The 10,782-nt window shown below is 47.2% G+C and overlaps 1 protein-coding gene across 1 annotated transcript in view; it reads left to right on the forward strand.

Moving 5' to 3' along the window:
• The window catches only part of epha7 (eph receptor A7), a 118,684-nt gene extending 110,796 nt beyond the window's left edge, over positions 1-7,888 (forward strand). Inside the window, exon 16 of the mRNA XM_061703902.1 lies at positions 7,808-7,888. Within this exon, the coding sequence (XP_061559886.1) occupies positions 7,808-7,811 (4 nt within the window). The 3' untranslated portion in view covers positions 7,812-7,888. The remainder of the gene's footprint in view (positions 1-7,807) is intronic.
• The last annotated feature ends 2,894 nt before the right edge of the window (positions 7,889-10,782 follow it).

The following is a 10,782-nucleotide window of genomic DNA, read 5'->3' on the forward strand; positions in this document are numbered from 1 at the left end:
CTTTGTCAGTCAACTTTTCAGAAACTAAACTCGAGTTTTACCTCCGCTCCCATCCTCACTTTGCCAGATCCCAAACAGTGGTTTGTTGTGGAAGTTGATGCGTCTAATGCCAGAATAGGAGCAGTGCTCTCCTAGAAATGTCTCAAGGATGGTAATTTACATCCTTGTGCTTATCTCTCGAAAAAACTGACTCCACCCGAGAGAAATTACAACATAGGTGACCGTAAACTGCTGGATGTCAAGGTGGCTTTGCTGAAGTGGAGGCACTGGCTAGAAAGGGTTCAGACCCCGTTTTTAGTATGGACGGATCACAAGAACCTTGAGTATCTCAAGTCCGCTAAAAGATGCTAGGCAGGTTAGATGGGTTCAATTCTTCACAAGATTTAATTTCACGTTATCCTACTGACCTGGTTCTGAAAATGGTAAGCCAGATGCTTTATTGCGTATTTTCTGTGTAGAGAATTCTTTCTCTGACCCTAAAACTATTTTGCCCAAGTCATGTTTCATTTCTGCTTTTGTTTGGGACATTGAAACTGCGGTAAAAGAGGCTCTAAGAACACTCTTAGCCCTGAAGATTGCCCTGAAAACAGGCTTTATGTGGTCCCGACCTTAAGGGGAAGAGTTATTCACTGGGCTCACACTAACAGGACTGTATGTCACCCAGGTAATGCCAAAATGCAATCTGTGGTCGAACAGCGCTTTTGGTGACCTAATGTTAGACGAGATGTTATCAATTACGTCAATGCTTGCCAGGTATGCGCTGCTAACAAGCCCTCTCGTCAACATCCTTCTGGGGAATTGCGACCCCTGCCAATACCACAAGGTCCTTGGTCAGACATTTCCGTTTACTTTGTGACACGATTACCGGCCTCTAAAGGAAATACCACCATTCGCACAGTTGTTGACAGGTTCTCTAAAATGGCACACTTCATTGCACTGCCGAAACTCCCCTCAGCTAAAGAAACTGCCAAGTTGATGATAAAACAAGTTTCATGGTTTTCCCAAGAATGTGGTATTGGATAGGGGGCCCCAATTTGTTTCACGATTTTTGAAGGAGTTTTGCAAATTAATAGGTGGTACCAACCCCACAGAAATGTGACAACGAACTCAAGTCAAAAAATTGCCAGCTTGTTGTAATGGAATTATAGGTTAGGTGTTTAAGAAGTTGATCGCAAGAGGGAAGAAGCTGTTGGAATGTCTACTAGTTCTAGTTTGCGTTGATCGGTAGCGCCTACCTGAGGGAAGGAGCTGGAAGAGCTGGTGACCGGGGTGCAGACGGTCCGAGAGGATTTTGCACGCCCTTGTCTTAGTTCTGGCAGCGTGCAAGTCCTCAATGGTGGGTAGGGGGGTACCGACAATCCTTTCAGCAGTTTTGATTGTCCGTTGCAGTCGGAGTTTGTCCTTTTTTGTAGCAGCACCAAACCAGACTGTGATGGAAGAACACAGGACCGATTCGATGACCGCTGTGTAGAACTGTCTCAGCAGCTCCGGTGGCAGGCCGTGCTTTCTCAGAAGCCGCAGGAAGTACATCCTCTGCTGGGCCTTTTTGAGGACGGAGTTGATGTTGTTCGCCCACTTCAGGTCCTGAGAGATTGTAATTCCCAGGAACTTGAAGGTCTCGACGGTTGACACAAGGCAGCTGGACAACGTGAGGGGCAGCTGTGGCGAAGGATGCCTCCTGAAGTCCACGATCATCTCTACCGTCTTGAGCGTGTTCAGCTCCAGGTTGTGTCGCCCGCACCACAGCTCCAGCCGCTCCGCTTCCTGTCGATATGCAGACTCGTCACCGTCCTTGATGAGGCCGATGACAGTGGTGTCATCTGCAAACTTCAGGAGCTTGACAGTCGGGTTCGCTGAGGTGCAGTCGTTCGTGTAGAGAGAGAAGAGTAGCGGAGAGAGGACACAACCTTGGGGCGCCCCAGTGCTGATGCTGCGTGTGGATGAGGTGGCCTCCCCCAGCCTGACCTGCTGTGTCCTGCCCGTCAGAAAGCTGTAAATCCACTGGCAGATGGCAGGTGAGACGCTGAGCTGGAGAAGCTTGGTTGAAAGGAGTTCAGGGATGATGGTGTTGAACGCTGAGCTGAAGTCCACGAACAGGATCCTCGCGTAGGTCCCTGCACTGTCGAGGTGTTCTAGGATGAAGTGCAGTCCCATGTTGACTGCATCATCCGCAGACCTGTTCGCTTGGTAGGCAAACTGCAGGGGGTCCAGCAGGGGACCTGTGACACTCTTGAGGTGGTCCAGCACGAGGCGTTCAAAGGACTTCATGACCACAGATGTCAAAGCGACAGGCCTGTAGTCATTCAGACTAGAGATTGCAGGTTTCTTGGGGACTGGAATGATGGTGGAGCGTTTGAAGCAGGATGGAACTTCGCACATTTCCAAAGATCTGTTAAAGATCTGAGTGAAGACTGGAGCGAGCTGGTCCGCGCAGACTTTGAGGCAGGATGGGGACACATGGTCCGGTCCTGTTGCTTTGTTAATCTTCTGTTGTTTGAAGATGCGTCTCACATCCTGTTCATGGATGGTTAACGCAGAAGTCAGAGGTGTGGTTGTGGTCGCGGGTGCGGCCGGGTGGGTGTGTGAAGTGAAACTGTCCTTTTCAAATCTGCAATAGAAGGTATTCAAGTCGTTGGCTAGTGTGCTATTGTTCTCAGCTTGGGGGGATCGTCGCTTGTAATTAGTCAGCGATTGGAATGCACGCCAGACTGATTTCGAGTCGTTCGCGCTAAACTGTTTTTCCAACTTTGCTGCATAGATCCTCTTTGCAATGTTAATTTCTTTAGTAAGCTGGTTTCTAGCTCGATTATACAGGGCCCTGTCCCCGCTCTGATATGCATCTTCCTTAGCTTGGCGAAGCTGCTTAAGTTTAGCAGTGAACCACGGCTTGTTGTTGTTGAATGTCCGAAATGATTTTGTTGGTACACAAACCTCTTCACAGAAACTGATATAGGATGTGACAGTGTCCGTATATTCATCCAGGCTGCCAGCTGAATTTTCAAAGACACTCCAGTCTGTGCAGTCTAAACAGCTTTGAAGTTCCATCTTTGCTTCATTGGTCCACTTTTTGACTGTTTTCACTGTAGGCTTCGCACATTTAAGTTCTTGCTTGTACGTCGGTATTAACTGAATTAAGCAGTGATCAGACGAGCCCAGGGCTACACGAGGTATAGCACGGTATGCGTTTTTTACCGTAGTGTAGCAGTGGTCTAAAGTATTATTTTCCCTGGTAGGACAGTCGATGTGCTGCTTGTATTTAGGGAGTTCGTGGTTGAGTTTAGCTTTGTTAAAGTCCCCGAGAATAATGAGGGGTGAGTCAGGGTGTTTTTTTCAATTTCGTTGACTTGTTCGGCGAGCGTTAGCAATGCGGCGCTCGTGTTAGCTTGCGGTGTGATATAGACTCCAGCCAGTATAAACGATGCAAACTCACGTGGCGCGTAAAATGGTTTACAGTTCAGAAACAGCGACTCCAAATGCGGGCTGCAGTGTGTGCTGAGCACCGTGACGTCCGTACACCATTTTTCGTTTATATGGAGGCATATCCCGCCGCCCTTCGTTTTTCCCGATGATTCCATGTCGCGGTCCGCTCGATGAATGTTGAAGCCGGGAAGCGTGACGGCGCCATCGGGTACAGCGTCGCAAAGCCAGGTCTCCGTGAAGCACATGGCCGCGGAACGTCCGAAGTCTTTACTGGTCTTTAACAGAAGATGAAGCTCGTCCATTTTGTTGGGTAGGGAGCGTACATTCGCGAGGTGGATCGACGGGAACGCCAATCTGTGTCCTCTCTTGCGGAGTTTCACCTGAATTCCGGCTCGTTTTCCTCTGTGGCGCCGCTTCCGCATCCATGCGCCGAAAACCGCGGACGCCGCTCCGGTGAGTAACTCGGGGAAAAAACTGAGCGGATTTTCGAAAGTTGGTGACAGAAAGTCCGGAGTAGCCTCCTTGATGGTTAGCAGGTCTCCCCTTGTGTAAGTGAGTCGTGTAAGGTCTCCAAAGACGGACGAAAAACACAAAAACAAAGACAATACTAGAGAGCGCGTTACCGAGGCGGCCACACTGGTAGGCGCCATCTGTGTGTTCTGGTGTGTGTTCTGTGTGTGGTGTGTGTGTGTGTGTTCTGTGTGTGGTGTGTGTTCTGGTTGTTGTCTTCCCCCTGTCTCGTCCACACCTGCTCCTGAGAGTATCTTCCCGACCTGTGCCTCGTTTACCCTTATTACCCCATGCATTTAACCTCGTGTCTCATTTTTTCTGGTCGCCAGTTCGTTGCACCTTGTTGTCACGTTCCAGCATTCCTTGTTTCCATGTCACCGACTCATAGACCTTGATCTGATTATTGACCTTGCCTTTTTGCCTCACGTTTTTTGGATACTGTTGCCTTTGCGGATTGCCTGCCTGCGTACCGACCTCTGCCCGTTGATGAAACCTCTCTTTTTGAAACTGTCCATTTGAATTGGAGTCGTGCCTTTTGGGTCCTGTTCTTTGTTCCGTTCATGACAGATAGATAAACCAGAAAGGAGGATCTGTATCCCGTTTATGCCGGAACAGTTTTACAGTAACACATTGGAGTATTTAAGAGGCCACTGAGGTTCTTTGTATTCTGATGAAACTTTATTGAAAAATTCATTTTCAAGGGGCATGACGGAAAGAAAAAAAGGTAGCGACAGTGAAAAGATAGCTAAATATAGGAACAGAAGATGACAAAAGACAGGACATTAGCTTTAAGAAAGATGAGGAAAGTAAATTATTATATGCCTAGTATATGACATTGTCCTCACTTTTGGTGAGTTGTATAGTCAGAATACACAGATTCGACTGTTGCATGGGACAGTATTGCTACACCCTGTGAAGGAAGGACGTCTATAGAAATAGTGTAGCAAATGAGGGGATACCCAGGAAGTTTACATAGTGATGAATTATTTATCATAATGGGTGAGAGGCCACCCACCAAGCGAATAAGTCCCAGTGGTGAGGATCTGCGGACTCAAAAGAGTGAATTGACACTGTCTCGCATGCACAATAACCTTGAGATGGGACCTGTACTTCCTGCGCCTGCACCACACATTGTCAGATGCATTCTAACCAGGCAGAGGACTCAAAGATCTAGGTTCAGCATTTTAAAGAAAGGTGACCAGCTATCTGTATAATTATGTAATACATTTTTTTCGTTCTGCAGATATTTTTTCTAATGAAATATATTCTATGATGATATTTTACCAGTGATTAATATTGATAGATTGTTTATTTTTCCTGTTCATTAAAATTGTTTACTTAACGATAGCTAACGCTAATTGATTGTGAATATTTATTCGGGAGGTTGCTTATTCTTAAGTCACCAAGTATGCACAGGGTGCCCACAGGGTGGGGGGTATCATTGGGTCCCTGCAGCTTCCTGCAGATGGCCGGTTTTCAGGGCACCTCGGTGAATCGCTCAGTGCGGGAGGTGTCCCATCCACTGGGCCGCTCTTGGGTGGACTCCTGAGCCTGACACTGCCTCTCAATTGGGTGGGGTGAGGTACTAAGCCCCCTTGGTGCAGGCACAGGAATTACAGCACATTTCTGATGGTTATTGTGTATACGAAACGGTGTCAATTCATTGTCTGTAGACACACACCCCTGGGACTTATTCCCTGGGTGTGGGGCCAGTCATTCATCACAACAAATAACATAACTGTGAATTTCTTGGGTATCCCCTCACTTACAGGTTATTGTGTATACGAAACGGTGTCAATTCATTGTCTGTAGACACACACCCCTGGGACTTATTCCCTGGGTGTGGGGCCAGTCATTCATCACAACAAATAACATAACTGTGAATTTCTTGGGTATCCCCTCACTTATAATCTGGTCCTCCAGCTGTTTATAATTTACTCCACACTGCAATTGTACAGCCGGGTCCACAACCCCTGTCCTGCATGCTTTCCCTCCTGTCTTGTCCAGTCCAGTCCTGTCCTATATTGTGCTGTCCTTCCCTCACAGGGTGTAGCACTACTGACCCATACAGCACTCAAATCCAATGTGTCATTGTACTAGTTACTGTATATAATGCTTTACTTGCCTCATCTTGTTTACAGATAGTGCTTTGTCTTTTGTTGTCTTCTTTCCCTATATTATTTTGTTACCTTTTCTATCTCTGTCCTTTTTTTTTTTTTCTGTCACTCCCCTTTAAAACGTTGTTCAGTTTGACTGAACAACTGTAATTCTCAATAACTAGCCATCGGAATACAAAGAACCCAAAAAGTCCACTGTAACACAGTAAAACCTCTTCTGGCATAAAAGGGATACAGATCTTCCTTTCTGCTTGACCTAACAGCCGAACAGGACAAAAGAAAAAAAGTATTGAGTTAGTGTGCATTCCCATACAGCATGAAAATAGATGTTTGGGGTATTTTTTAGTGCATTGCATGCATATATTAGATGAAGAGAAGCCCATTTTATGCATAATGTATAGGGTGGGGTGGCATGGTGAGGGACTGGTTAGAGCGTCTGCCTCACAGTTCTGAGGACCGGGAATGAATCCCCGGCCCTGCCTTGTGTTGTCACGTACGTGGTTAGGGCGAGGGCGAGTAACGCAAGGCAAGAACATGGTGGACCCAATTGCAGGGAAGCAGGGAGGCAAGGCGGGAGTCTCAAAATAATATTTAATCTTCAAAAAGGGGCAAACAAGGATATTGGATAAAGCAAAACTAAACAAAGTCCCACAACAGATAACAACCAAACGAAAGTAACAAAGAAACACTTGAATATCTAAAACTCGAAACAAACTGACCTGGGAGTAAGACGTGGAACAGATAGGGACAATGACAACTGGCGACTATGACATTGCAAAGACGTGACAACGACAATGAACCGACCAGAACTGAAAGAAACCAGGGAACTAAATACAAACAGATTGACGAGACAACGACGAACACCTGGACAAGACACTAGTGGCTGGAGAGAGCTGATTGGTTCGACACAAAGTAGACGAAAACAGGTGGACACAACAACCTAATGAGCACACGACAAACATGGAACACAGGACAACATGGAACAAAACTACATGTGGAGTTTGCATGTTCTCCCCGTGCCTTCGTGGGTTTTCTCCGGGCACTCCGGTTTCCTTTCACATCCCCAAAACATGCGTGGTAGGTTGATTGAGGACTCCAAATTGCCCATCGGTGTGAATGTGAATGCGAATGGTTGTTTGTTGACCGGTTCAGGGTGTACCCCACCTCCCGCCCAAAGATAGCTGGGATAGGCTCCAGCAGCCCGCAACCCTAGTGAGGATAAGCCTTCAAGAAAATAGATGGATGGATCGATGTATTGAGTAAAGTGTGTTCTATGAAGCTCTTTAGATTGTATAAACTATAAATTTGTTTTTTTTCTCAACCTAAAAATATTGTTACATATCTGCATCCAGTAATTACGGTCAGCAGACATAGAAAGGTCTTCTCATTTAGTGACTGGTAAGTGCATTGACTTTCTACATTTGATTAATTTATCAACTTTTGAGTTTTTTTCTCCTTTGTGGAAGAAGCTTAACAAACTCCAATGGTTGAAGGGTGCTCTGAAGTGTGCTCTTTTTTTTATTGCTGTTTTTTATTTGTTGTATTGAAGGAAGTTTCCGCTTATTTAAAATTCTTGGAACATTTCATTGTGTTATAAATAATATTGTTAAATAGGTGTTGCAGGTGAGCAATTCCACACACTTCCCATGTGCTAAAATAAAGGGATATATTTTGAATTTAAAAATCTGGATTGTGCCAGTTCAGTGGGTTGGCATGTTCGAATTTTACTCTTCAGAGCACCTCGAGTTCTGTTCTGCCAGGTAATAGGGTTGGGTGGCAGCTGCTAGACGAGCACCGCTGGAGAGAGGTCGGGTGGTGGCTGCTGGACGAGCGCCGCCAGAGCGAGGTCGGGAGACTGCCGCTGGACGAGCGCCGCCAGAGTGGGTTCAGGTGCCGGCCGCTGGACGAGCGCCGCCAGCGCGAGGTCGGGAGACGGCCGCTGGACGAGCGCCACCGGCGCGGGTTCAGGTGCCAGCCGCTGGACGAGCACCGCCGGCGCGAGGTCGGGAGACGGCCGCTGGACTCTCACCGCTGGAGGGGGGTTGGGTGGCCGCCACTGGACGAGCGCCACCGCAGCCGGGACGGATGGCAGCCGGGACGGATGGCAGCCGCTGGACGAGCGCCGCCGGAGCAGGGTCGGGTGGCCGCCACTGGACGAGCGCCACCGGAACCGGGACGGATGGCGGCCGCTGGACGAGCGCCGTCCTAGCCGGGACAGGTGGCGGCCGCTGGACGAGAGCCGCCGCAGCCGGGACGGGTGGCATAACAGGAGCCTGGCGCGGCTGCCGAGGAGCCGGAACGGGAGCCTGGCACGGCTGCCGAGGAGCCGGAACGGGAGCCTGGCGCGGCGGCCGAGGAGCAGGAACAGGGCCTGCAGTTGCTTCCTCAGCCTCCCGCCGTTGAGGTTTGGGAGTAGATGGTACAGGAGGGGCAAAGTCCACAGGGACTTGGGAAGGTGAACTAGGAAAAATTGCTGGTACTGAACATGATGGCTTGGGGGCAGATAGACGTGACTTAATTGGAGCCGTGGAACAACGTGTGGGAACGGGTGGAAAATTAAGTGACTTGGGAACAGGGGAAACAAAACGAGAGGGCAAAATTGAACCTTTACTTGGGCGCCTCCGTTGGCCACCACGCGGCGGTCCCGGGTAGATGGCCAAACGGGTGCCCAAGAAAAGGTCCGAGGGAAAGGGTTTGGACTCCTTGGGGTTGGAAACAGGGAGACATGACAAAAACTGACAAGGACGGGATAAACTAGGGAAGGAACCAGAAAAATCTAAATCTGTGTCAGAGTCAGGATCAGACAGGAGGTTAACTAAATCGGGGCCATCTTCACAATCAGAAAAATCAGAATTAAAAAAAACATGTGGATGTAAAGTATTAAGGCATGGTGAATAACTTGGACAAGTGGGGGGCACAGATGAAAAGGACAGAAAAGACTGAACGATAGGGCTTACTGGAGGATGGTAGGAATGGTTGGCAGGCTGAGGACGGTGGGAGGCAGTTTGGTGGTGTCCAGGGTGACGCCATGTTCTTCCCACTGGGTCCTGTTCTGGTCTGTTCATTCTGTCACGTTTGGGGTTTGGTCGAAGGAGAGTAAGGCAAGGCAAGAACATGGAGGACCAAAGTGCAGGGAGGCAACGTAGTAGTGCAGGAGTATATAAAAAAATTATATTTAATTCCAAAAACAAAGGAAAACAAAGATCATGAAAAAGTCTAAATGCTAAATTAACAATGTCCTACATCTAAACACAAAGTAACAAAGAAACACTTGAGGAAACCCAAAACAAGAAACAAGACATGAAATAACGTGAAATAACTGAGCGACAACGTGAAATAACTGAGTGACAACTGGAGACTATGACATGGCACAAGACAGAGACAAAGACAATGACATACCGCAAAGACATGTGACACCGACAATTAACCGACAAGAACTGAAAGAAACCAGGGAACTAAATACAAACATTGACGAGACAACTAGGAATACCTGGACAAGACACGAGTGGGTGGAGAGAGCTGATTGGTCGACACAAGGTAGACGAGAACAGGTGGACACAGCAACAAAATGAGCACACGACAAACATGGAACACAGGAAAACATGGAAAAAAACTAAACACAACCCAAACCAAAACACAGACCATGACAGAAGGAGCGTTTATGATACGGGACTTTTTTTTTTCTTCATATAACAGCCATTCAGAATAGTACGGGTTTCATTGCACAGTCCATCCAACCCTTTATTTCTGTTTTCCATCCATCCATCCATTTTCTGAGCCGCTTCTCCTCACAAGGGCCGCGGGAGTGCTGGAGCCTATCCCAGCTATCAACGGGCAGGAGGCAGGGTACATCCTGAACTAGTTGCCAGCCAATCGCAGGGCACATACAAACAAACAACCATTCGCATTCACATTAACACCTACGGGCAATTTAGAGTTGTCAATTAACCAAGCTTGAATGTTTTTGGGATGTGGGAGGAAACCGGAGTGCCCGGAGAAAACTCACGCAGGCACGGGGAGAACATGCAATCTTCACACAGGCGGGAGCGGGGATTGAACCCCGGACCCCAGAACTGTGAGGCAGACGCTCTAACCAGTTGCACACCGTGCCACCTATTTCTGTTTTCGAATATGAAATCATTTGTGATGTAATTTTAAAGAAAACATTTCACACCTTGACAGCAAAAATATGAGTGAAGTTAACACGACTATTATTACACCAGTTGATTTTTTTCCCTCTTCCTCATCAGGAGTATGTATTTTAGAGCATGAAGCATGTATTTTAGTGCAAAGGTTATTTGCACATTGTTACAGTAATGCATTATTATTTTTATTATTATTATTTGTCAGTCCTACGGTGAAAGGGTTATGTTTGAAAAAGCTTTTTGGTCAGTGACAGAACAGTGGTGTAACATTCCTCTGCATGGACATGTCAGGCCACATTGCAGGAAAAAATGATATTCATAGTATCTCACCGGTCAGAAAGACAATCCCCTGTTGTGATTGTTGAAACACGGGTAGGGGTTGGGCTCAGGTAACATTTCTTCAAAGGCGTTGAGGTCGATGGATTCTTTTCATAACTACAAGACCCACACAAATATACAATATAATCACAGCAAGAATCAGACTTGCAAACACGAAAAAGGTGTCAAAAAAAAAATATATATATATATATATATTTTACCTCTCCTTGAGCCGTCACCTTATCGTGGTGGAGGGGTTTGTGTGTCCCAAT

The sequence above is a fragment of the Phycodurus eques genome, chromosome 18, assembly GCF_024500275.1.
Source record: "Phycodurus eques isolate BA_2022a chromosome 18, UOR_Pequ_1.1, whole genome shotgun sequence".
NCBI classification, from domain to species: Eukaryota; Metazoa; Chordata; class Actinopteri; order Syngnathiformes; family Syngnathidae; genus Phycodurus; species Phycodurus eques.